General features: G+C 40.7%; 3 protein-coding genes across 7 annotated transcripts in view; 2 read left to right on the top strand and 1 right to left on the bottom strand.

Annotated features, from left to right (window-relative positions):
- The window catches only part of MAP3K13 (mitogen-activated protein kinase kinase kinase 13), a 60,463-nt gene extending 49,860 nt beyond the window's left edge, over nucleotides 1-10,603 (bottom strand). Inside the window, exons 1-2 of one of the 5 annotated variants that reach the window (XM_042460538.1) lie at nucleotides 10,498-10,603; nucleotides 5,075-5,198 (exon numbers count right to left, since the gene is read on the bottom strand). The gene's annotated coding sequence lies outside the window, so the exon portion shown is untranslated. Of the gene's footprint in view, nucleotides 1-1,542; nucleotides 1,589-2,201; nucleotides 2,221-5,074; nucleotides 5,199-5,448; nucleotides 5,782-10,497 lie in introns of those variants that run through there. The other 4 variants (XM_042460537.1, XM_042460541.1, XM_042460542.1 and 1 more) reach the window with 4 other exon arrangements.
- Nucleotides 1-27,755, top strand: part of C3H3orf70 (chromosome 3 C3orf70 homolog) — a 362,205-nt gene that overhangs the window by 269,107 nt on the left and 65,343 nt on the right. The gene's annotated exons all lie outside the window — the stretch shown is intronic.
- The window catches only part of EHHADH (enoyl-CoA hydratase and 3-hydroxyacyl CoA dehydrogenase), a 30,958-nt gene continuing 14,918 nt past the window's right edge, over nucleotides 11,716-27,755 (top strand). The window contains exons 1-5 of the mRNA XM_042460544.1: nucleotides 11,716-11,874; nucleotides 16,351-16,454; nucleotides 18,715-18,890; nucleotides 21,876-21,987; nucleotides 24,715-24,819. Coding sequence (XP_042316478.1) covers nucleotides 11,801-11,874; nucleotides 16,351-16,454; nucleotides 18,715-18,890; nucleotides 21,876-21,987; nucleotides 24,715-24,819 — 571 coding nt within the window. The 5' untranslated portion in view covers nucleotides 11,716-11,800. The remainder of the gene's footprint in view (nucleotides 11,875-16,350; nucleotides 16,455-18,714; nucleotides 18,891-21,875; nucleotides 21,988-24,714; nucleotides 24,820-27,755) is intronic.

Genomic DNA, 27,755 nt, shown 5'->3' with positions numbered 1-27,755 from the left:
AACCCTCACTAGCAGGGAAATCAGAAGAAATATATAACACGTTCTCTCAACCTTTTTATGATCTAGGTATTAAATTACCATGTTTCCAGTGTCCAAACCTGGGACACACAGTTCAGCAATATGCAATTTTTCTGTGAACATCTACTACTGGATTTTCAAAGATCTGAACAAATCTGTGAAACACAAGAAAGTTTAAAGTTGATTTTCCTTGGTGCAGATACTGTCTGCTCAACCAAACTACCCTGAAACTGAACAGGCTCTTAATATATTCTGCCTGAATTTAATTACTTCTATCCAAGTTATTTAAAGATTTGCTTCCTTCATGAGAGAGCAAGACAGAAACCCCTTCCCAAAAATTCATATGGGAAGTTACAAACATGTTGCCTATACATATCAAGACACACCTTGCTGAATCTGAGGAAGGAACTGTTTGATGCCTGGGTCTTTTGTGTCATGTCTTTTTAGACTGCAAGCCTGAAGGCAGGGAACTGTCAAATTAGCAATCTGTGTATGCCACTCTGAGAGCCTTTGTGGCTGAAGTGCAGGTTATAAATACACTACTCTAAATAAATAAAAAATAAATAAATACATAAACTGCCCACAGCTCCAAACAACTGACACAGGTTTCTTTTTGGACTGAATCTAATACCCCTGTCACTAATACTACACCACAGGATTCCATATAGGCTTGCCTTGGAGTAAACTTGCATCTAACCATCATCATAGGGAACTCCTGACCAAGAGGAAGACAGATACTAACAGGTGCCTCTGTTCCATAACATTGTACTCAAGAAACATTGCAAGGTTCTCAGAAAAGCCCATGCCCAAGCATTCCAGTCAATGCATGCTACAATGAACCCAAGCAACTTGGTCAAAAACACTGACATGGCCTGAGGTGACTTCATCACATTTTACAATGTTAAGCTGTAACTTAAAAGAGAAATACTGAGGAAGAAAGACTCCATCTTGCAATACGCTGGTCCATGCTCCTAGATGTTGCAGTATTGCACAAGTGGCAGATGGCAATTCAAAAAGGGGCACTCTGTATTGAAAAAAGAAACTCTGATAGGAAAACCTGAAAACCTGTGGTGAGTGGAATAAATAGCCTTCTGTTTAGTCAAAAGATGTCAGTCAGCTCCTGAACAGAATGCTGTCCAGAATGATGTGAAACATTTCCATATGGACTTTTTGTCTCTTTATGAATAACTTCAACCCTTTAAAATCTAGCATCACTCACCAATCCCCATTTTTCTTGGGAACTAGGATCAGGAAGAAATAAGCTCCTGAAAACATTTGACCAGATGTCACTATCTCAATGGCTCTGATTTAAAATAAGTGTTGTATTGCTTGCAGTAAAAAACATTACATAATGAGACAATTTGACTTGTAACATTGAATGAAGTGATCTGGAGAAATCCTAGAAAAATCTATAGTGTAACCCTCCAAAAACTCTACTCAGAACCCAGGCATCTGAGAATATTCACAGCCAACAGTGAGCAAAGTGTAGAAACCCTACCTCCATTAACATCTGACCATACTCACCAAGACAGTTCCTGTCTGTGATCGCTTTTTATTCTGGACAGAATTAGAAATCTCTTCCTCCCCTGCCCACTAAATAAATAAATAAATAATAATAATAATAAAAAAGATTAGGGTTCCTGCTAGGACTGAGCACCATCCAAAGAGGTTTGCAAGCTTTATATTATTGCAGTCTATGCTGTGATCTGTAAGATTGGAAGGACTGGTATCCAGGCTTAAAAGATTTCTTTTCTTCCTTTCTTACGACCAGAGGGAAAGATCTTTTTCTTTTCTTATCTAGGGCATCAAAAATTATTGAAACCTCTCAAGACTAGCTTTAGATTTAGTATTTGTATCTTCTCCATAACAAAACTACAATGAGAGAAACACTTTTGGCAAGATTCTCTAATGTATATTGAGGCAAAAATACCCTTTCACTTTCACTATATAATAAACCTAATTGTGATATTATTGAAGATGCCTGCATAACTCTGCATTTTGACTGGTGCTTCATTCTGTAACTTTTTTTTATCTTTTAAATAAATCCCTGTTTATATAACCCTTTTATGTAACTATGAACCAGAGTACACTGAGGCAGCTAGAGCTATACTTGCCTAAAGGTAATATAGAACTCCACCTTCTATGCAGCTATTAAAGGCATATTAGTTTGTGAAATACTGAACCTGGCAATTCTAGAAGAAAATGAAGACTGTGGAAGACTTTCAGCTATAATTTCATCTTCTTTCTGAATGGGACTCTGATGCAACAGACACTGGCAACACACTAGAAACAGCTTCAAGCAAAAGGTGGTAGGTCATTGAAGATATTAGATAATCCATAAAAGTTAATGTTCAGCAGTTATTTTTATATATTTCCCCATCACCAAAGTTTCAGCAAATGTTTTGCTGTAATATAGAGCCTGACAACACCCACATGTAGTGACACTCCTGACAGCTGTGACAATTCTTGACTTAATTGGGACAAATAAAATCATGAGAAGCCAACTCCATATTAAGATTTCTGGTGCTCAGAGAGCCTCCTTACAGAATAAAATACTTTAGCATCCATTCCAAGCACATGGTTTCCCATCATTTTTGCAAAATTCAGTTTTCTGTTCAGTAGCATCAATAGATAAGCAATCTTTCATGTATAACTTTCATTCACAACATGGTTCGTAAACCAAGCATTCCACCCTCTCTCCCCACGTTATATACCATTTTCCGCTGATCCTAGATCACCTTGAATCGCCTTGAGTCCCATTTTGGTATGCCTTCAAGCCATTTCTGACTTATGGCATCCCCATGTCAGGATCACACGTCCTGCCATGAGTGCTGGCCATATATTTTGTGTATGAGTTGTAATACTGGATGATTTGTAAATTAGGAAGAAAAAAGCCACCCCTTTGCCTCTGTACCTGGCTTTTTGTCGGGTCCAGGACATGTGGCGTCTACACGCCATGCCCCCAAACTGGATAGAAGCTGACCAGCATGTAATCGCCAAGTGGGATAGAAGCCTGCATCTAAATGACACCCCCCAAGCCAGTGAGAATCTGGATTTACCAGGCCATCTGTTTCAGCCCTTAGTATTTGGACTTTTTATACAAAAGAATGCATATAAACTCTATTAATTTATCACATTTCAATGAGATGCAATCCTAGAAAAGGCTTGTCTGTTATTTCATAAGGAAGAAAGCAGTTAATAGATACATAAGTATTAGCCTACAACTTGCCTTGCATAATAAAGAAAAAATTAAAGTGTTCAGATTTGAATTACTGCTGGCTTTTATATTTTCTAAAAGAAAATAAGCATCAATTCACTGTCCCAGTAGCCTTTGGTGAAACCTGAACTCTAATTTGCAGCTTGCCTTGTTTAGCCTGATTAAAGATACAGTCCTATATATACTTATTATACTTATAAACATGTATGTTAAAGAATAAGTCCCATCCAGAATGAATCATGCATGGTGGTGACACCCTTGTGAACAGAGAATGCAGACAGAATCACCACTGTATTGGATGCCACACTAGATATGATCAGCCTTAGAATCACTGTTGAACTTTATCCCTGTAGCCTGAAAGCTGACATCAGTGCAGCATAATAGGCTACACTAGCTGTTTAGATTGCTTAACACTTTATCTTGCAAGGATGAAATCCAAAGTGAACCCATCAGCCATGATCCCATCAGTCACTCAATGGTTAAAAATGAACTTTTTTGCAACATAAACACAAGTTTTATCAACATCTGCTAAGAAACTGGAATAAATATATAGTTCTGTAGTTGAATCTTTTTTAAGGACATGACTATTCATTATAATGGTGGACCTCACACTTACTTTCTTCTCTATCCCTTTTTATTTCCCTATCTTTATGTTGTCTATATATGACCTCTGGCTACAAGCAGGGGTGGGAAAATCCAACTATCGTGGATAACTCCACCTGCAATCCTGAGAAGTACAGCCCTCTAGATGAAGTTAAAGTGCAACTCCCAGTAACCCTGGAGCTAGCACAGACCATGTTGAGGAATCCTGGGAGCTGCAGTTCAGTAACAATTCCCACAACAGTGTGAAAAACAATGATTACCTGTCAATAATGAAAATCAACTGAAAAACAGGCATAACTCAATGTTTCTTTATTATTCATAAGGCAAAGTAGGTAAAATAAATAAAAATAGAGAGTAAATCCCCTCAGAACTTGAAGGAACTTGCATTTAATAAACATGTTTAGATTGTGCTGCATTTCTGCTTACAACCTCCTGTTCCCTACTTTACGAACTGGAGACTGTGGAACCTCTTCAGGATGAATCAAAAAACTTTTTTCTCTTCCTAAGCTTTCTTTTTCAGTGTGTGTGTGTGTGTGTGTGTGGTTCTGTAATTTTTCTAACCTTCCAGCACAAAGAACAATTCTGGGAAACTTCACATCTTGCTTAACACTTTGTAAAGTTTTAGTTTGCTGCAGTAATGCTGTTCTGGTATATTTCTAACAGGACAGCACCACTATCTGCAGTTCCCCTCCCCCATAATGCTGCATATGCCTTACAAATTAATATGAGATCTATCATTTTAACAAATTATGTTCCTAATCCTAACATAATGAAACCATGATTAGTAGGTTCTTTGACCTACAACAACTGTGGCCTCAAGCAGACAATCGGCTTGGAGAACCGCGAGTGCACCCTGATGACCAGACACTATGATGATGAGACACCATGGTCCTGAGGCTGGCTGCTGCCGTGATCACAACAGACTGCTGGCAAGGAGAGCTTTTTTGCACTCCTTTTGCAGCTGGGTTTGGGCTGCCTTAGAAGGCCATGGTGCAGCTTCATTTCAATCCAGGGGCATGCATCATCTGAATGCCACACCCCCGGAACAGCCCAAACACGGTACTTTTGGCCTGTCTGTTTCAGGCCAATGTCAGTAAGATTTTTAGGCAGTTTGTTAATTCACTTTGCAGGCTTATGTCTTTAAAACTATTATAATTATTATTATTTAATTATAAGGTGCTATAGGTTTACACAGTGCTGTACATAAAATAGAAAGGAACGAAATTAACCACTTACCATCTTCAAATCATAGATTCCAGCAGAAGGGTAACAAATTCTAGTTCTTTTCTGGTAGCTTTAATTATCCATGCGTCCTGATTGTCTGCCTGACACTCTTTCCCAAAAGTTTGATTTTAGCAAGCTAGAAAATAAATTCAATGAGTTATGTATATTTAATTGCACACTTTATGTTTTCTAACTAGATTTAAACAAAAGATCTTGGTATGAGCAAAGTAAACAACACAAGTCCTAGGAATGTTTTTACTACTAATCAGAATTCGGTGTATAGTAAGCAAGACAAATCTTACTGTTACAGGTGTAATGCTGAAGCACAAGTTTAAGATAGCATAAAATATTAAAAAGAAAATGGTACAAAACTGAACAATTCCTACCATTAAGTGGATAGTCTGGGAGTTTTGTCTTTGCACTGCTACATGGAGGAGTAAGTAAAAATGTTGTCAATGGCCAGTGGTGTTCCTCCACCTGGTGTCATGAGAGCAGGCGGTAGGGCTTTCAGGGGCACAGCCAGAGTCCTTTTGCTCCCTTCTGCTTGCCTCATGAGTTTATTTCCTTTGAACAAATACTACCCATTCTGAAGTAACCTTTAGATAGCTCTGTGTAGATGTTTGCTCTTGGTTCCATCCTAAGATGCAATACCTCCAAGTTTAGAAGATCCCTTACATGTATACCCAGAAAAGTGTATCTGGTAAAATGTTTCAATCTACCTAGTTTTAAAGGAAACAAATTCAAGTTACTCATGAGTAAATGGGCACACAGGAGGAAGGGAAGGTGCCCAGAGCATACTCCTTCCCTGCCCCATGCCGGTTTTCTTTGGAAAAAAGTGGTGCAGGAGAGGGAGGGGTTGCGCTTGGCTAGGTGTCACCCCTCCTCTGAGGTATCACCCAATGCCGTCCACACCCCCTTCAGTAACGCTACTGCCAATGCCAATACCAAAATTACATGTGTTTACTGAACAAAAGACTGCTTCAACATGGAACAAAAATATAAATAAACTGAATTTTTACTCCTGACAACTTGAAGAAAAAGCTGGAAATAGTTTATACAGATGCAGGATTCAACATTTCTAAAGAGAGGTTATTCCTTCCTTCTCTGCTGCAGCTTCTGAAAGAGTTATAGCCAAATTCTACAGCCTGAAACCCACACTATTTCAGTACTGCCCAGAAGTATCTATGATTGTTTTCTGCTGCTCCAGAGAACAGGACAAGGAGCAATAAATTCAAGCTACAGGAAAAGAGATTCCACCTAAATATTAGGAAGAACGTCTTGTCGGTAAGAGCTGTTCAACAATGGAACACACTCCCTCAAAGTGTAGTGGCATCTCCTTCTTTGGAGGTCTTTAAACAAGGGATGAGTGGCTATCTGTCACGCATGCTTAGATTGTGTTATTCCTGCATGGCAGGCGGCTGGACTGGATGGCCCTTATGATGTCTTCCAACTCTTTGATTTCAGTTTCTAAAGCTTTTTACACAGATCCGTCTTAAATATAGTTGTCCCTCCATATTCGCTAGGGTTAGGGGAACAAGACCCCCGTGAATATGGAAAAATGGCAAATAACAAAAACACCATGTTTTTACCTGAAGGACACCTCTTTAGGAATCTCTAGGTCTTCCAGCGCAACTCTGTGGTCAATGTCCAACATACACTGACCATAGAATGGCAATGGAGTAGCTACAAATGGTCTTTCAGTGCAACTTTTAGTTAAAGTTGACCACTGGAGGACCTAGACAGTCCTAGAGAGAACATATTAATGAAATCCGTGAATAATCAAATCCGCAAACATCAAAGCCGCAAATATGGAGGGATGACTGTACAAAATATCACATGCTCTTTCCAACAATTCTTATTAAAAGGAATGCTTTAGTGTTTGTGCCCTTTGGAGTTTTATCCTGTTACTGCTTTGGGGGCTTGTTACAATGGGCTCACAGCAAATTCCTTGAGTCACATTTGAGCATTCAAGTTGCAAAATTATATATCTTAATGAGAGGAAAAATACAACTTACTAGTGTACATTCAAGGCTATGCATAATCATGTACACTGAGGGCCTGAACAGGCAGGCCAAAATAAAGCTGCTTCACATCACTTTGGAGGTATGCTGTTTAAATGCTGCATGAGTCCTAAGAGGCCAGAAGCTGCGCCAAAGCCACACTCCAATCCTAAGGACTGGATCGCAGCTTTGGCGCAGCTTCTGGCCTCTTAAGATGCATGTGTCACTTAAACAGCATACCTCCAAAGTGATGCGAAGCAGGTTTATTTTGGCCTGTCTGTTCAGGCCCTAAGGCTACAATCCTATAAAATCTTATTTGGAAATAAGCCTCACTGAACTGAGCTAGACTTAATTCTGAGCAGTCGCATAAAGTCTTGCACTCTGACACTGTTTGAATGTGGACATTGTAATGGTTGTACATTATTGGGGGAGAGGGGTGTCTTGGTACAAATGGATATACAGTGGTCCCTTCACATTTGATTATAGGTGAAGGACCCCATGAATGTGGAAAAATCTCAAATAAAAAATACTGTTCTTTTAACCTAAGGAAACATCGCTCTATGAATCTCCAAGTCCTCCAATCCAACTTTATGGTCAATATCTGCCAAAGGTTTATCACAGAATCATGCTGGAGGACTTAAAAATGCCCAGAGAAGTGTTTTCTCTAGGACCTTCTACATTCTCCAGCATAACTCTATGGTCAACTTCTGGCAGAGCTGTACTGGAAGACCTAGAAATTCCTAGAGAGAATATGTTAATCAAAACTGCAAATAATCAGATCCAGAAAAGTCAAAGCCGCAAATGTGGAGGGCCAACTGTAATAGCTTTCAAAAATACAAATAATGGAGTACTGTTCCACACACTGCAGCTCCTCAAATACATTCTGAGCAACTGACAATATACAGCAAGGCAGATGTGCTCTCTTTCCTCAAACATCCCTACCAAAGAACAGAGTATGCAACATACAGGTTGAGTCTCCCTTATCCAGAATTCCAAAAAACCCAAAATACTCCAAAATCCAAAACATGGGTGGCTGAGATAGTGGCATCCTTGCTTTCTGACGGTTCAGTGTACACAAGCTTCATTTAATGCACAAACATATTACGTACAAAATTACCTTCAGGTGATGTGTATAAGATGTAAATAAGTGAATTTTATGTTTAGACTTGTGTCTCACCTCCAAGATTTACATACATACAAATATTCCCATATATATATATTGGTCTTTTATTCATCAAAAAAGGGGGGTTTCAAAATGGCTGCACCACACCAAAAGGCCTTTTCTAGCAGGACAAAAATATCAGTTTACAAGAGCAATAGCATCTCAATGAATCTTTTCTCATGCTGTTCATTCAACTTATTGTCATTATTTCAACAGCATTTTTTAAAGTTGTTAATCATCTTCCTCTGTTTGACTAAAAAAAATTAAGCAAAAAGTGAGAAAGAATATGAGGACCCCAACAGAGCCTCCCACCCTTCCCTTGGAAAATTATTATACATGCAAATATTCCAAAATCTGGGGGGAAAATCTGAAACACATCTGGTCCCAAGTATTCTGGATAAAGGAGACTCAACCTCACCTATGATCCAAACCACACTTCAGAAACAATCCAGTTTGAGACTGCTTTAACTGCTCTGATTCAGTGCTAGGGAATCCTGGGAACTGCAGTTTATTGTGGCACTGGAGCTCTCTGACAGAGAAGGCTAAAATGTCTCACAAAACTACAGTTCCCAAAATCCCCTAGCATGGAGTCAGGGAAATTAAAGTGGTCTCAAACTGGATTATTTATGCAGTGCGTTTTGGGCTTATGTCTTTATTCTAAAGAACAGTCACCCTGCTGGCTAGGTCACAAGGATGAGAGCAGACATAGCAGTGAATAGCAAAGTGGAATAGAAGCAGAGCCAGGGAAGGAGGAAGGCATCAGGCATCAGAATAGGGATGCATTCCCTCCTTCCATCCCTGGACCCTGAAGGGAGTTGTGTGTACGTGTGTTGTTTGTTGTGTGCCTTTAAGTCATTTCCAACTTAAGCAGGGTGACCAGACATCCTCCCTTTTCCAGGATGTGCTTTACATTCCAGCCTTCAGTCCAAGAGGAATGTCAAAATGTCCTCCATTCTGAGTAGGATTAAGAAGCCTGAATTTATATTTATAGCAGTACAGTGTGACGAGATGTCCTCCTGGATAATGCTTTCCCATAGGGGAACATTGGAGGATGCCTTCCCATAGGGGAACATTGGAGGATGCCTTCCCATAGGGGAGGATGCCTTCCCATAGAGGAGAAATGGAAGGAGGCCTTCCCATAGGGGAATCATTTGGGGGATGCCATTCCCCTAGGTGCATTCCCATAGGGGAACATTGGAGGATGCCTTCCCATAGGGGAAACATTGGAGGATGCCTTCCATAGCGGGCATTGGAGGAAGGCCTTCCCATAGGGGACACATGGAGGATGCACTTCCCATAGGGAAACATTGGAGTGGATGCGCTTCCCATCGGGGAACATTGGAGGATGCCTTCCCATAGGGGAAACATGTGGAGGATGCCTTCCCAGGGGAACATTGGATGCGGATGCCTTCCCATAGGGGAACATTGGAAGGATGCCTTCCCATAGGGGAACATTGGAGGATGCCTTCCCATAGGGGAACATTGGAGTATGCCTTCCCATAGGGGAACATTGGAGGATGCCTTCCATAGGGGAACATTGGAGGATGCCTTCCCATAGGGAACATTGGAGGATGCCTTCCCATAGGGGAACATTGGAGGATGCCTTCCCATAGGGGAAATTGGAGGATGCCTTCCCATAGAGATGGGAACATTGGAGGATGCTTCCATAGGAGGACATTGGGAGGATGCCTTCCCATTAGGGAAAACATTGGATGAGGGGGGATGCCGTTCCATAGGGGAACATTGGAGGATGCCCTTCCCATAGGGGAACATTGGAGGATGCCTTCCCATAGAGAAACATTGGAGGAAACTTCCCCAGAGAAACACTGGAGGATGCCTTTCGAACAGCTGCATTTATATACTGCTTCATACTGAACAGGCAATGTCTAAGGGGTTTACAACTGTAAGATAAAAGGGAAGCATTGGCTGACTTCCCAAAACATTGGCGGCTACTTGCCCATAGGGAATCCTTAGAGAATCCCTGCATGTAGGGAAGGGTGCCTCCCAATGCTTCCCTGTGGGCAGATATCCCCCAATACTGCCCTATGGGCAAGCATTCCCTAATGGTTCCCTATGGGCAGGGACTGCTGAGGCGGCGCTGCCAGCCCTGCGCCCATCCGACCACGTCGCCAGGCGACATCCGTCTCAAAGGGGGGAGGAGGAGGAGGAGGAGGAGGAGGAGGCGGCTCCTGCCCTCAAGGGACGCCCCCCCCTCTCGCTCTCTCTCTCTCTCTCTCCCCCAAAACAAGATGCCCGGCGTCAGGACCTTTTACCTCAGCGGCGTCAGCAGCAGCCCCTTCCTTCCTTCCTCTCTCGCCCCTCCGTTACTCGCCGCCCGGAACCCACTCCCTTGTGGCCATTGGTCCCCTCCCCTCTTGCGTCACTTCCGGCATCACCTGACGCGAAGAGTAAACAGCGCGCACACCGTCTGAGAGGCCGGCCCCGTTACTTCCGGTCCCGAAGCAGCCCTGTTGCTGCTGCTCCTGTCACAAGCCAGCTACTGTATATCACTCCCACACTTCCACAGCATGGAGCCGTGGCAAAGTGGCCTCAGACCGGGTTATTTCTGCAGTGTGGACGCAGCCCCAAATGGCCTTCTGCGCCAATATGCCCTTTAACCCCTTTGGCTATGAATGCTCTTGAAGGCATTAATGCTCTCGTTCATTCAAATTGCACATTTCTCCCTCTTTCTGTGTTCAGTTCCCACGTTAACAGAATAAATGTATTTATTATATTCTCAATAAACCTATCTCTATATCACGAGCGGCTTCAGTCTTGCCAAATGGTGCTGGGAGGCCGTGGATGTCTCCAACGTGTCACCCTCATTCATGCCGCCATAACAGCTGTCCTCCAGATGGAGAATATGAGTCCTCCAGAGGCTTCGGAGTAGAATTGCTTTCCCTGTAGCTTGAATCTGTTGGCCCTGTCCTGGTCTGCATCTGCACTGCAGAAATAATCCAGTTTGGCACCACTTTTTAACTGTCAAATATATCTAGGACATGACCAAATAAAAGGTAAAAACGCCCAAATCAATATAAATGTGTTCTTCTTAGACGAGCTCAAAATGGAGGACATTTTGGAATTTCTCCTGGACAGACAGAAGGCTGGAATGGAGGACATGTCCTGGAAAAGGAGGACCTCTGGTCACCCTGGACACTAATAGCAGTATAAACCCATATGGGCTTTTTAATCATGCTCAAAATGGAGGGCATTTGGGAACTCCTCCTGGACAGACAGAAGGCTGGAATGGAGGACATATCTTTGAAAAGGAAGATCTCTGTTCACTCTGAGCTAAAATCACTCAGATCAATAGAAGCTCTGCTCAAAATGGAGGACACTGAGTAAAGGAAGGAAGGCACACAATAAATAACAGCAGCAGCAGCAGCCACTGAGGCGGAGCCTGCTGCAATGGAGGCCTAGCAGTGGGGCCTGGCTCCTCCACGGGCGGCTCTCCCTGGCGCCTCCTCCCTGGCTTTCCAGGCCGGCCCCTAGGGACCTTCCCTCCCGCCCCCTTGGAGCTCCTTCTTCCACTTGGAGCTCCTTCTGGCAGCCACACGGGGCCTTTGTCGCGCGACGATGGCGCAGTTGCTGCGGGGGGCTGCCCCTGTGCGGGTGATTAGGATCTGCAACCCTCCCCTCAACACCCTCAGGTAAACAACAACAACAACAATGATAATAATAATGATGATGTCCTCCTATGTCCTCACCCCCAAAGGAGGACAAGATGGAGGACACTGAAGAGAAAGGGAGGACCTTTCCACAGGAAAAAGATAACAACACCCAGAGAAATGTCCCAGCAGTAATGTTTTCAAAAATCTGCCTTTTGGCAGAAATGGGCTGTGGAGCTCACTTACGTCCCTTTAAACACTGAAAAGATGGTGTGAGTGTGGCCAGACTCAGTGGGAGGGGAAAGGAGAGACCCCAAGTTTTTAAAATGTTAAATTAAAAATTTCAGTTTAAAAAAAATAAAAATTTTAAAATGTTTTACTGTTTTCAAATTTTATTTTAAAACATCACATCTTATCAAATTTTCACTTTAGCCACTTGAAACTATATATATATATATATATATATATATACTGTATACATACACGCACACATGATTTTTCACAGCTTTGCTTGATGAAGAAGCTAGTGGAGCTTTGAAAGCTTGCAACATGTATTTCATGCATTTTGGTTGGCCTCATAAAAGTATTACTGTTTTGTGGGTTTTGGATGTCATTGTACTTTGCTATATGGCCAACAAGTCTACTCCATGGCCCTTGCCTCTTCAGCAGCAGCAGCACAATGAAAGCACATCCTCAGAAGAGGGGGATCTGGCACTCCAAAAAGAATGGGACACTCAGTTTTAATGGCATTTCTGTGCTGACACTGAGCTGAACATTTTCAGGAAGGTTCCTGAAACTGATTAACCTTTCAGCAAATGTAAAGGACCCTTCCCCCTGGGTGTTTTGGACTCCCAGAAGACCTAGCCAGCACAGGCAGTATTGGGGGATTATGAGTGTTATAATCCAGAATGTGGTGGTTTAGTGGTTAAGACACCAAATCTGATCATCTGAAGATTGGAAGGTTGGCAATTCAAGGCCTGAGTGCTTCATGAGGGGGTGAGCTTCTGTCACTAGTCCCAGCTTCTGCAAACCTAGCAGTTTGAAAGCATGCAAATGCAAGTAGATAAATAGGTACCACTTCTCAGTGGGAAGATAGCAGCGTTCAGTGGAGTCATGCTGGCCATACGACCACCAGAGCTGTTCTCAGACAATGCTGGCTCTTCGGCTTAGAAACAGAGATGAGCACCATCCCTACAGTCGGTTACAACTGGACAGTCATGTTAAGGAACTACCTTTACCTTTACCTTTAATCCAAAAGATAAGGGGGTTATGCTCCCTAGCTCTGCTTTGGAGGCAGGAAGTCACTGTCTCACCCAGTAGGGAAAGAATGACCATTACTAGATCATGACCCTGCTTGAAGTTACATTCAGGCAAAGAAAACTATGGTCACATTTTCAAATATTCCTCATTACTGAGAAAGAAGTAAATCATCATCTGAAAAATTCCAATAAACCAAACGAATTCTTATTCATTCTGGGTTTAATAGTAAACAGTAATATTGAAATCGCAGTGGGAAAGTTGGTCATGGGTTGAGAACTAGTTAATATGTAAACTGAAAGTCTTTACTTTCCTGGACTTTGGATACTACAGATTGAGTCTTCCTTATCTGAAATGACTGGGACCAGAAGTGTTTTGGATTCCAGCTACAGTAATTTTATAGATAATACAATCGCCCCTCCATTTTTGCGTTCTGGACCCACCGGGAAAATGAAAAATCCCCAATATTCAAGCCCCATTGATTTAAATGGTGACGTGCGATCCATTTTGACCCCCTCCGTTTGCCACCTGCAAACGGGCGAGGGACACGGACTCCAAGTCCACAAAAACAGAGGGACAACTGTATATTTAATAATTTTTACATGAAACAAAGTTTGTGTACACTGAACCATCAGAAAGCAAAGGTGTCACTATCTCAGCCACCCATGTGGACAGTTAGATTTTGGAATATATTGGGTTTTGGATTCCTGGGTAAAGGAGACTCAACCTGTAATAGATTAATCAGAAAATATAGGATTATAGTTTATTATTAAAATTGGCTTTTCTGTTCCATATTTAACAAGGCATTTGAATATGAAATCTTTCTATGGTCTTCAATCTTTGTCCTAAGTGATTGCTAAAGGAGTATTTGTTGTATTAGTCTGTTGCTGCAAAAACAAAAATTATGTGCCACCATCAAAACTAACAGAGATATTGTAGCATTAACTACAGTCCACTTCATTAGATGCATGGGGTTTTATCCAGAATTTCAAGTATACTTGATTGGCAATAGAATTGTTGACAGTATACCAAAAATAAATAAATAATCCAATCACATATAATGACAATTCAGATTTATATTTATTTGAGTTGATTCATATGTTTTTGTCTTTAAGCTTTAAACCTTCAGAGATAGTCCAAAGCTGATGACATTTTCAGCATATTGAGTTAATTTGTATTGACCACCAGAAAGCAACATAACATTTGTGGTAGTTCTTGTCATTCCATGCTATGTGTCTTTACTTGGTGGAACTCACACTGAGCAACCTTAAGCCACATTGTTCAGTTATTTTTGTCAATGTGAACATACCAATTGCTTCATGGCTTCAGTCTGGAGGTGGAATTGCCACACCTGTTTAGATTCTCCCACAACAAAATCTTGGGCCATATAATGATGCAAATTTGGTAGGAAAATACAGGAGCAAACATGCCCAAAAGAAACAAGGTTCAGTTGCATCTTGGGAAGACTTTTTAATAAAATCAGTCAACATTTTGCTCGGGGAAATGCTCTAGCAAGTTATTGCAAGGATTACAGTTGTGTGATAGCTGTCTACATAACATACCTATTAACTGGTATGTGTACATTATACCTTTTTCACAGGATAACACTTCATCCCTCTAATAAAGCAGAATATAGTGATCAGCAGAAGCTTATGCCATCCCTTTCTTAACAGGAATTCTAAAATTGGTCATATTGGCTGGATGAGGTGGGTTCCAAAACATATGAAAAACACAAAGTTGAAGACATCTTGCTTAATAACATAATAAATGTACAGGGTCTTCCAAGAGCCACAGGAGTCTTTGTTATCTTTTCTACAACAAAACCTCCCTTTTGTAAATTGCTTGTGTTTATGGTTCATATATAATAGGTAATACAGTACATAGCACAAATGTCTTTCATGAAATATATGGATATGCCATTTGTGTGCCTTCTCAGTGGTGGTCATAAGCAGGCTGCTTTCAGGTTGATCATATTCTTGGTTTGTGAAGCAGTTGTCAATGTCTATTTGCCTTGCAAGGAGGGAAACTAAAGCCTTTTTGTACCATTTTTTGCCTTTGAAATATTTGCTGCTGTTTCAACTCCCTCTAGAGGTAGCTTACATATTTTCAAACTTCTTGATAAATTAAATATGATATACAATGCTAAAGAAGTTTACCCATCATTGGTATCTTCCAAGTGCTACAAATGTGTCAGGAGATCACAGTATTTGTTGCTATAGTTCTTGATGTTCTGTTCTAAATACTGTATCCAAATGATACAATGGTATCTGCTGGGGTTTGGTTCCAGGACCACCCATGGATACCAAAATCCGTAGATGTTCAAGTCCCATTAAATACAATGGCATAATAAAATGGTGTCCCTTATATAAAATGGTAAAATCATGGTTTGGTTTTCAGAATGTATATATTTTTATATTTAAATATATAAATATATAAAATATTTTTGAATATTTTCAAGTCATGGATGCTTGAATCCATAGATAAGGCTAAGGCTATAGCACTCTATGTATATATGTGTATGTGTGTGTCTGTGCACATACGCATACACACAGATATAAAAGAAATCAGAGAGGAAAAAGCTTACTTTTCAAACCATAGGACCAATTCACCAAATAATGGCCTGGTTTTGGAAAACCTTTGACAGCATCTTAGGGCAAATCCAAAAGGCTACTTGCAGATAGATTCTAAAGAATGAAATGAGTAGACCCATTTGTGGCAACACCCAGCAAAAGCTAAGGAGTTATGCCGCAAGAACTCACACTATAGACTAATCTAGAAGAGTCTGTTGTCTGGGTCATGATGGTGATTTTGCTTATGATTTGAATGAAACAAAAATTGGATGAAGAACATCTTGCAATCTTTAAAAAAATTCACACCTAGTTCAATAAAAGAATGGAGCAAAAATTAATGTTTTGTTTTTTAAGGCCAAAGTTTGCCAGTTAAGGGCAAACTTGCATTAAAATATTTGGGATGCCAATCTAAATATCAAATTCTCTATTCATAAAACTTTGTGATGGTCTTCCATTATTCGATAAAACATTTGTTGACTTTGTGATTAAGCATGTGGATTTCCATAGCAAAACAGGTGGGCAAACACTTTACATTTTAATATACATTTTAGAGGCTTGAGGGAATGATCTTGATATATAGATCTCAAAACTTATTTGAGATATTATTCTGAGACTCTTTTAGGGAATTTGTTTTATGATAGACCCCTCAATTTTTTCTTCATAGTTTAAGTGACTTTTTGGTGTATTTTAGCCCTGCCTCTACACAGGCTTTAGAACGAGATGTGAAGCAGGCAAACACCGATCCCTCTGTGAAAGCTGTTGTGATTTGTGGGGCAAATGGAAAATTCAGTGCAGGTAAGAGTCTCTGAATTAATGCCAATTTTTTGCTCATGTAGAAAATTGTGAAATTTTACAGCTGAACATTAATATCTTAGCATTGACTATGTCCTTAGTGCTAGGGGAAATACTAGTTAATTAGAGTTCCTTTTTAATTGAGAACCAGTATGGCATAGTGGTTTAGGCATTGGACTCGGGAGACTTAGGTTTGATTTCCAGCTCTGCTGTGAAACCCACTGTGTGACCTTGGGCGAATCACACTCTCTTAACCTCAGGGGAAGGCAATGGCAAACCTCCTCTGAACAAATCTTGCCAAGAAAACCTCGTGGTAGGTTTGCCTTAGCATAGCCATAAGTTGGAAATAACTTGAAGACACACAACAACAACAACAACAACAACAACAACAACATATATTAATTCTACTTAAATAAAGCAGAGACTAGGACACCTTTCCATGTATAATACAAAGTGTACTTTCTTTGATATCATAAAGCAATTGATTTGTGACTGAAATGGTGAAATGTTTCTGAGAGGTCCAGAGTTGACAGCTTGTATTCATGTTGATGTCAAGGAACAACAAGTGTTTTTTCCTTCATTGTTGTTTTCTCCCAATTTGGTAACTTGATTTTAATGTGATGGATATTAATTTTTTTCTGGCTCTGCATTTGTTGAATTGTAAGTGTGGTTTTACATTTTGTTTTTACTGATATGACCTGTTCCTATCACTGATATCCTTATAACACACTAACAACATTTCATCTAGTTTTCTGTTAAATTCACTAGGAATTATGTTTTCTAGGTTATCTGTGCAGATTTTTTTATATAATTGAGTATAGCAGATCTATACAATAGCAATAGCAGCTTCATTTATATACTGCTTCTTACTGCACTAAGCAGTCTCTAAACGGTTTACAACTGTAAGCTAATTGCCCCAAACAAGCTGGGTACTCATTTTAGTTTTGTTTTTTAATTAAAATTGCAATCCTATAAACACTTTCTAGGTAGAAAACCCCATTTCCTGTTGGTAAATGTGCATAGCATTGCACTGTATATATCACCTTCTACTATTAAATGCAAAGGGAAATTCACCATTCACTGGTAGTATATTGTAGTTCCACTGTTTTTTAAAGACCAAACAAAGATCTGGGAGAGACCTGAAAAAGTTATTTATTTCAACCTTTGCCACAACACAGATATCATCGCTTAAAGATGATGATCTACAGGGCAAAACTGAGATCAATTCTTAGTGAAATACCCACTAGGTAATTTTGATTTTTTTTTAAATCAACAATTATGTAACAATTAAATACAATGTGATACATCACCATCATTTTATCAATCTGATAACTTCAATGGGTATAGATCTCTCTTAGTTAAGTTTGATCCACTGAGATATTCTCTGAGTTATGGTTTTCAGATATCAGTTGTTTATTGTATGTAATTTAATCTGAGGGTTTAAGCTATACCACAATAACAACAGTAGACTATATATGACTTGTTTGATAGGGACACAAGGATAGAAAATATAGGATGTGTTTTCAGGAAGTAATTTTGGTATACAAAATGGAGGGGAATTTTCAACTACACTCATCCCTCCATATTTGTGGCATTGATTTTTGTGGATTTGATTATTCACGGATATGATTAATATGTTCTCTCTAGGAATATCTAGGTCCTCCAGTGCAACTCTATGGTCAACTTTAACTAAAAGTTGCACTGAAAGACCCAGAGATTCCTAGAGAGAATACTCTACTAGGCATTTGCAGCTCCTCCAGTGTAGTTCTACGGTCAGTGTCTGTTGAACGTTGACCACAAAGTTGCCCTGGAGGACCTAGGTTCCTAGAGAGGTGTCCTCTCGGGTAAAAACATGGTGTTTTTGTTATTTGTGGTTTTTCCATATTCATGGGGGTCTTGTACCCCTAACCCTAGCGAATAAGGAGGGACAAGTGAAGTGTCCCTTTGATTACAGAAAACATTAATCAGTGGAACAGACAGAGAGGTTTTAAGCTATTTTCCTTTCCTCCAACAGTGTCTCACCAGCTTTACAGAGCACATTTGGATGCGGTATGGGGGGGGGGGGGTACATAGGGAAGTATGAATTGCTAAAAGCAGTCCTCATTACCATCAAACAGATGGATGTCTTCTCTTGACAAAGGGACCCTGGTAGCATACCACCTGACTGCTGTTAGTTGTCATCTGCCAATCTTTGGAAGGATTTAATTGACCTATTTTTTGGAATAATGGAATAGATTCTCATGTTTTTGCTCTATTTTCTTAGGTGCTGATATCAGAGGTTTTGCCAACATTGACAAAGGCAAATTCCCCAGTTTAGAGTCAGTTGTTTCTTTAATAGAGAAGAGTGAAAAGCCGATGGTAGCTGCAATTGAAGACTTGGCATTTGGAGGAGGTTTGGAGGTAGCACTGGGCTGTCATTACAGGATTGCAAATAAAAAGGTAAAACAACTCAAAAACCCAAATCTTAGGTTGGTCTTCTGAAATTTCATGTCTTTCAGCTATCTTGGACAATGTCCAAAGTTTGGTAAAGTACCTTTTTCGGGCCTACGGCCAAGAGAACCTCTGCCAGCTTAACCATGCAAGTCATTTTTCCAGCTCTGAAAATTAATCCCATTATATCCAGCAGCCATAGTCCAGCAGTATTCATTAGGGATGATGACACTTGTAATCTAACACATCTGCTAGCAAGATCATCCAGGTGTCTTTTAAAAAATGAAAAGATCAGCAAACCAACTCGCCTACCACCAACTTCAGGTCCCTTGTACTCTATTTGTTTGTTATTTCCTTATTTTTTTCTGATGAGCTTCCCCCATTGCACAGATGCAATACTAAATGACTCACCCACATCCATGTGGGAGAAACATTTAATTATCAACATGTTTATCCTCACACAACAAGTGCACTCCACCCTCATATCAATTATGTAGGGATGGAAGATAGTTCTAAAGTTTCAGGGATCAATGTTTGCATGACCATTGCATTAGACATAAAATATGTTTGCATAGTACTTCGCATAATAATGAAAAGTGTGAAGAAGTAAAATATTTCAAACTGGAATATTTCATAATGGAAAGGGCCTTTGAAACCTTGTGTAGTGAGTATGATAAATTGTCACCATGAAATATTATTTATTATAGATATCTGCACAATTCACAGAATATTACTGTTTAGCCTAAAACAGACTAGTAAAAGCTGTTTGGCACATAGAATAGTCAACACCATAGCTAGTCTTTATTGAATTATTCCCCCTGGCAAGGCATGGCAGGAGACCATTAGGCTCTGATAAGCACATGAGCCTCTATCTTTGCCCAGGAGGGGAAATCTTTTACAACTCCTCCTGTGTTTTCTTTGTCTGAATGATGTAGACACCATATATAAATCCCTTTTGGCCTTGTCTCAAATTGACAAAGTACATACACAAGTGTCTGAGACATATCATGGCCTCTAAAGGGCACTCCTTCCATAATTATGGGGCCTGCTATGGTAGTGATGTTGATGAGCTTTCTTTGCTCCTGCTGCATCCTACTGCATCCATTGATTAACAATAAATCATCTTTTACACCAGTGTTCCCAAACATAGATCCTCCAGATGTTGTGGACTTCAGCTCCCAGAATTCTTGACTGCTGGCCAAACTGGGTAGGGCTTCTGGCAGTTGATGTCCAAAACACCTGGGCCCCATTCATACTGGGGTAAAAGACATGGAGGGAACTGGGATGATCCGGATGCCCCTCCCCCGAATCGCTCCGTTAGCAAGTGCCCACTACAAATTTGAAATCGAATGCATTTTGACAGAAATCGAATGCATTCTATCTCTGCCAGCGAGGTGGCCGCTGTCAATCAAGCGATTGTCATGGTGACGTTTTGCAGGGCATCGGAAAGTGTCCTCCCCCTCCTCCCTTTTTTTAAAGAGCCAGGCACAGGGTTAATTTTTTTATAAACCTGTGGGCATTTGGGTCAGATCTGCCCCGTCCCAGGCAAAGGATGGAATTGTCATGCATTTTTTTATGCTTTTAAAAGCAACATTTGTAGCTTTCCCTTTGCTCCAAAAAATTGTTTAAAAATGTAACACTGATTGTAAGTGAGGTCTTTTGCAACATTGTAGCTTCCCCCTCTGCTGAACCGACCCCTTTCCTCCTGCTTACACTTTGCCATTGCCTTCCACTGAGGCTGAGAGAGAAAGTGACCTAATGGAATCAATTGGGAATAAATGGGAAATGCAGCGCAATAATAATAATAATAATAATAATAATCCAGGAGCAAGAGGAAATAGCAAGCACACAGACATGTCACCCCCCAAAAAATGCGCATAAATGGTCTTAAAATGCGCATAGATGCTTCTGCTTCATCCATTTCCCTACATCCCCCAGCCTTGGCAATCCTCCTCTTCCTCTTCCTCCTTCCTCCTCCTCCATCACTTTCTCCATCTCCCCCCACCCCCAGCCCTATGCAGCCCAGCCTCCCCTTTTGCCACCTGTCACCCTTAGCATCCACCCTTTGGGCTCTTTCCTCCACCCCCTCCCCTCCGATGAGGGGAGGAAATGCCTTGCCCTTTGCCCACCCTCTGACCTAAATCCCTCCCTCAATTTGCCTCGATCGTGATCGAGGCCAAAGTTCTCATTCCCAGGACCCGGGGTTTTTAAAAAGAAACGGCATTTGCGCCGATTTCAAAAGACCCGCGCTAGGGGCCATTTACCACGGAACGGGTGTGCAAGCTCCGGATTCGCTTGTGTGAGATTCGGGGTGAGTAGGAACTTCACGTGATTGAATCGGTTTCAAAACCGATTTTTTTTGCAATGTGAATGGGCCCCTGGAGGACCAAAGTTTGGGAATAGCTGTTTTACATCAATAGCTTTATTACATCTTAGTCATTCTGGACTCTGTTCTGGTGTGATCAAGGCCCAGATCAATACACTTTACTTTTTTCAAAATGCATCATACTTTTTCCAGTTTATATACATATGTAGTGTCTATAAATAGCTCTTTTTAAAATTAAAACAGGAATGGGCATCTGTGGCAGGTCTATAAGGCAGTTTTTTGTCCCTTGGACCTTCAGCAGGCTATTTGAACTGCCAAAAAAATTGCCCCCCCCCCACACCTATTTCCAAAACCCAGAAATCCCAGGAAGTCAAATTTAGTTTTGAAAAATGTTTTCTCCATGTCAAACAATGGGTGGGGGAGGGCCTGTAACCTATTTTAAGGTGAGTTGTTGCTGCTGGAGGCTTTCCTTTTGACCCAATTTAATTTTTTTAGACCAGAAAAAGAACATTCTGAGGAGCATAGACGGGTTGAGGCTACAAAAAGAGCGCTGAGGCTTCAGTTAGCCTCAAGGCTGCATGTTGCCTACCCCTGTTCTAAGAGGAACTGGGTGGCAGAACAAGCTTGCTTGCTCAGTATTCTTTAACCAAATGCCTCATTTGCTTCAGGCTCGGGTAGGTTTACCTGAGGTTACAATAGGTTTACTCCCTGGTGCTGGTGGGACTCAGCGGCTTCCTAGACTGATTGGTGTACCAGCTGCACTCGATATCATCACTACAGGTAAACACATTTAGACATAAGTATGTACATAATGCATAGTACATGTGGATATGTTACACAGACATTTCAAGACATTAAAACGCCTTCTGGTATTATATTGGAGAAGAGACATTGCTAACATACACTTCTAGTGTATAATGCCCTGGGTCCACTTGCTGGAATTTCTAAGCAGTGAGATCTCAGATACAGGTCAGGAAAAGCCTGATGGCTAGTCCTAGACTATGGGCCTGAACAGACAGGCCAAAATAAAGCTGCTTCAGGTCACTTTGGAGGTATGCTGTTTAAATGCTGCATGTGTCCTAAGAGTCCGGAAGCTGCGCTAAAGCCATGCTCCAGACCTAAGGACTAGAGCACAGCTTTGGCACAGGTTCTGGTCTCTGAAGATGCATGTGTCATTTAAACAGCATACCTCTAAAGTGACCCGAAGCAGCTTTGTCTTGGCATGTCTGTTCGGGCCCTAGGTTACATAAAACATTAATCTGAGTCAGTGTTCTCTTCCTCATGCATATAAAGGGGGTGAACGGGCATAGTTTAATTGTATCATACTGATGGTGCTGGCTGGATGATTCTGGAGATTACAATCTAATACAGAAGTTTTCCAAGCTTTCCTTACAACCTTATTTGTATCCAGAAGAGGCAGAAGTCGGGTTTGGCATTATGCTGATATGAAATTGAGCATTCGGCTTGTTATGGATGGGATTGCACTTGGTTTTAAGGAATCAAAATGATTATTTTAATTTTACTGATTCTCCTGGATGCCTGGGGGATAGCATCACTGGTTTTTCCATGTGCAGCTTTTCAGGAAGGCCTTTCGCCTCATTTAGGGTGGTGTTATTTGTGTGCTGTGACTGCTAAAATGTTACGAATTTTTAAAATATTTTAAAACAACTACTACTAATAGTACTGGTGGGGGTGCTGCTGCTGCAAACAAATCTTGTAGCACCTTTGAGATTGACTGAGCAAGAGATGTTGTAGCATAAGCTTTTGTAGACATGGTCTGCTTTCTCAGATAAATGGAATAAACTGGAGCCCAGGAAGGACCTTTACAATTGCACTATATGAATAGCCATAGAAATGCAAAACTTATGGTTATGGCAATAAGGTGACAAGTTTGGTTTTAACTGTCCAATCTTCCTTTGTAGTTAATTTGTTCAAATTACATACCAGGAATCAATACAAAAAAAAAACAAAACCTGTTGCAGAACACTTCAGTCTTCCTGGGTCTCAGGACAGTGATCCTTAAGCAAACAAACAACAACAACAAAAAAACTACAAAGGAAGATTGGAAAGAGAAACAGTTGAATAAGGATATGTCCACAAACTCCAATCCATCAAGAGTGAGTAGAATAGAGACAATGGCTTCCTGGCATACTACACATATTATAACACTGGTGAACACTCCAGCTTCATGAGGGCTGTCTTGGCTAGTTTATCACATTTCCTTTCTGGTTTTCAGCCTGCACACCACATTCCAAAACTCCCTCCACCATTCATATGGCGATCTACCCACCCTGCCCTTCAGCAAGATCTTTCTTCCTGCCTTTGTCCCTCACCAACCATAGTTAAAATTGAACTTGTCACCTTATTACCATACCCACAAGTTTTGCATTTCTGCTGCTATTTTTACAGTCCAATTATAAAGGTCCTTCCTGGGCAGCAGTTCACTCCATGCATCTGAGGAAGTAGACCAAGTGTACTAAAGCTTATGCTATGGCGTCTTTCTCTCGGTTAGTCTCAAAGGTGCTACGAGAGCCTTTGCATACTGATATTCAACAGTAACACAACTATGCCTCATTATTATTATTATTATTATTATTATTGAATATTATAATTTCAGTAACTATCTTTTCTTGATTTTCTATAGCTGCTTAACAACCTTTTTGCACTCAAAGCCATCTCTGAGTTCAAAAGCTTGTAAAGTTTGTATAGACAGTCAGAGATTAGCTCAGTTTGTCCATGAGTGATTTCACTCAACAGAAAATCCAGACCAGACATGGCTGCTTTATAAAACCAAATGGAATTTTACTATCTCTTTGTGTCACCTGATCCTAGCTGCAACACCATCCTTGACCATCAACAGAGACGGTTCTGTGGGACAAGAGTGAGCTGATCTTTACCACCAACATCCAGCGAACTGCTATGATAGTGCAGGGAGGTCCACAGCAATTAGAATCAATGTTTTTAGACCTCTGTTACTTCATAGGCTAATATTCCAGCTACCTGAGGCTGCTGCACTTGTGTAGACTTTGTGTAGGCCAGTCACCTTTCTTAGTGAGATGCTGCCTCTTTTTGCCCCCGACAGAGGCTGCAGCAACTAAATGGCGTGGCCTCCACAAGGCATAAAAAGAACCTGCTCCTGGCAGGTTCTTTTTAGGGCATGCCCTGATGACATATGCACAGCACTGTTTGGACGCTGCGTCACGCGTACGTCATCATGATGGCCCCTGTGTGGATGGGGCAAGCTATGATGGCGCCCGGACAACACGGTAGGGTTCGGGAGCATGCGGATGCTCTGCTCTCCCAAGCCCTAAAGTCAACCCCAGGCCACCGCATAGCACCAGTCTGTACTGGGCCTTTGTCTTTCTCTGACATTTACAACATGCTACTCCAATACAGAATTAAGGAATAGTTGACATCATTTCATCTAGAGTGGAGTCAGTGTGTTCAACCAAAATCTCTTTTTCACCATTTGAATTTAAGTGAACTCAAAGATTTTCTTTATGCCAGGAAAACATGTGCCAGCTACTGAAGCACTGAAACTGGGAATCTTAGATGAGGTTGTGGAAGAAAACCCGATTGAAGCAGCCATAAACCTGGCAAAAAAAGTATCAGGTAAAAAGCCTTTACTATTTTGGATAGCAATATACTGCAAAAGACAGGACCTCAAGCCCAACTTAATATAGCCCTCAAAAAATAAACTATTAGAGACAATAATGAATACAGTGGGTCCTGACTGTTGGTTCCAGGACCCCCCATGGGTACCAAAATCAATAGATGCTTAAGTACCATTACATACAACGGGGCAGTAAAATAGTGTCTCATATATTAAATGGCAAAATCACGGTTTGCTTTTTGGAATTAAAAAAAAATTCAAGCAGTGGATGGCAGAATCTGTGGATGATGCAGTTTGTGAATGGTGGAATATATGGAAATGGAGAGCCAACTGGACAAATAATTTAGCTAATCTTACTGTGTCCTCATACGCTCATGTAGAAACTATTAGACAAATATCAGACCAATGTTTCTAACAATCTTTAACCAAATTAGTGGTGGATTACCCAGGTGGATAAAAGCAATATACAACTAACATATATTAAAATACTTGAATAGGTGATTTGTTTTAGAAATATATAAGGTAAATGAGCATAGAACATTTAAACTGTATTGGCACCTGTTTGGGTAATAATGTGGAGAAAGTTTATGACACAGAGGACCAAAAAAGTGTCAGAATGCTAATGTTTCTGAAAGAAGGAAGAGAAGTTAGGAGCTATCTTGGTTTGGGGATGGATTTTTCCCTGTAGGATCAAAAGATAGATAAAGCTTCTGTAATACCTGACCATTGGCCTTGCTCAGGGGTAGGCAACCTGCGGCCCGCGGGCCGGATGCGGCCCGGCAAGGCCTTGGGACCGGCCCCAGCCAGGTCCTGCCGCCGATTGCTGCCGGGACCTTTGGGGGGCAATTGTCTATAGAAGCCTCAGAAACATGCATTTATATTAACATTTTTTAAAAAACCAGCAAATTTTTTCGCGTGTCCTCCATTTTTTTAAAAAAAGTGTCTTCCATTTGAAAATTTTGTCCTACATTTGTCCTGGTTTATTTATATATTTAATTTTAAATTTTTTTAATTTAATTATTTATTTTTTGGCTTCGGCCCCCCAGTTGTCTGAGGGACAGCAACCCGGCCCCCGGCTCAAAAAGGTTGCCTACCCCTGGCCTTGCTGGTCGTACACCTAAGGCATAAAAATTACATTCATGCACTGGATAACGTCTGGCAGCCCATTTTGCTCCCTGTCTGGGGAACTTGCATGGTGTACATTTAGAGTGCTATAAAAATAAACTATAATCATCATCATCATCATCATCATCATCATCATCATCATAGTGTAGTGCTTTGAGCGTAGGACTTTGATTCTAGAGACCAGAGTTTGAATCACTGCTCGGCCATGCAAACTCTCCTTGAGCCAGTTACACTCTCTCTCTCAGCCTCAGACGAAAGCAATGGCAAAACTCCAAACAAGTCTGGCCAAGAAATCCCATGATAGGTTCGCCTTAGGGTCAACGAGAAGTGGGAAATGCCTTGTAGCCACTCCACCAACTGGGTCTTCAGAAACATAGAGCTGTTAAGCAACTGGCAGGCATTAACAGCTGCCTTTGGTCTGGTGGTCTAATAAGACTGTAGGTCTGCTATTATTGCCAATTGTGTCAAAAACAGTTGGCTGTGAATTTAATATAATTATAATTATTATATTTATTTATTTATATATACATACATACCCCTCTCTTCAGGCAAAAGGCTATCAGAGCTTATAATGGAATGAACTGATCACACCATTAATTTATAAGCACAGTCCTATAAAGTTTTACATATAAGTAAATTTTATTAAGGTGGAGGAGGGTTTTCAGCTGTGGCTGAAATTTTCTATATACTTTTCTATATACTATTAATTCAGTGGGACTTACTTCTGAATCTGCATTCATATGATTGTTCTGTCAATAAAACTTCCTTAAGTATCTAGAAGAACAACAGTTAAACAATTAGATCAGTAGTGCTCCACTAGATCCCCCTCCCAGATGTGTTGGGTCACCCCCACATCTTCTTTGTTAACTGAGGTATACCCATGCATATATACTGGAAAGTAAGTCCTGTTCAAATTAGTGGGGCTTGCTTTTGAATAAACTTGTCTGGGATTGTGCTGTGATTTCCTTCTGGACTTTGAAGGTACAGATTCTTCAATAGCATTCTGTTTGTAAGAAAACTGTATTTTTCCTGCTCAGTTACATGCCTTCTGATCAAAGAACAGATTGCCCATGTTTACAATATTTGTGTTTCATTATTGCACTATATAGTCTGTCCACTGGATGGCACCAAAACTTGAAAAATAATGTCCCTTTCAGCATCTTAGCCCCCCCCCCTTCAAGAAAGCAAATAATGACCACAGCGCCATAGTTCTTTGCATGTATTGAATCAGCTTCTGTGCCATGGTTACACAAAGCCTGGATAGTAACTACTTTTGTAGCAATAACTTTTCTAACATCCTTGCAAGAAGGATGAGAAAAAATTGTAAGAAGCAAATTGTCACATGGTTGTTCTACCTATAAGCATAATTCCAGGGGTGTGTCACCATCTTCCAATATGTATCTTTGAGACAAAGATTCCAGAAAAGGAGATTTTGGTGGCATTACATGGCCAGAGCTTGCCAACAGAAAGCTTTAAAAGGAGACTGTTGAACACAAAAGACATAAAAATTAAATGGTCTTTTTTGAAACTCAACCAGTGGAAAACCAGTAATACAGGATGAGCATCTCTTATTCAAAATGCTTGTGAGCAGAAGTGTTTCAGGCTTTGGATTTTAAAATTAATTTTGGAATATTTGCATATACCTAATGAGATATCTTGTAGAGGGGGTTCAAGTCTATACATGAAGTTTCTTTGTGTTTCATATACACATATACAATATTTTAAATAATTCTCTGCATTAAACAAAGTTTGTGTAATGCACATTGAACCATTAGAAAGCAAAGGTGCCACTACGGTCTTGTGTGCATGG

Source organism: Sceloporus undulatus, chromosome 3 (genome assembly GCF_019175285.1).
Source record: "Sceloporus undulatus isolate JIND9_A2432 ecotype Alabama chromosome 3, SceUnd_v1.1, whole genome shotgun sequence".
NCBI classification, from domain to species: Eukaryota; Metazoa; Chordata; class Lepidosauria; order Squamata; family Phrynosomatidae; genus Sceloporus; species Sceloporus undulatus.
This window is presented reverse-complemented; position numbering and strand designations above follow the sequence as displayed.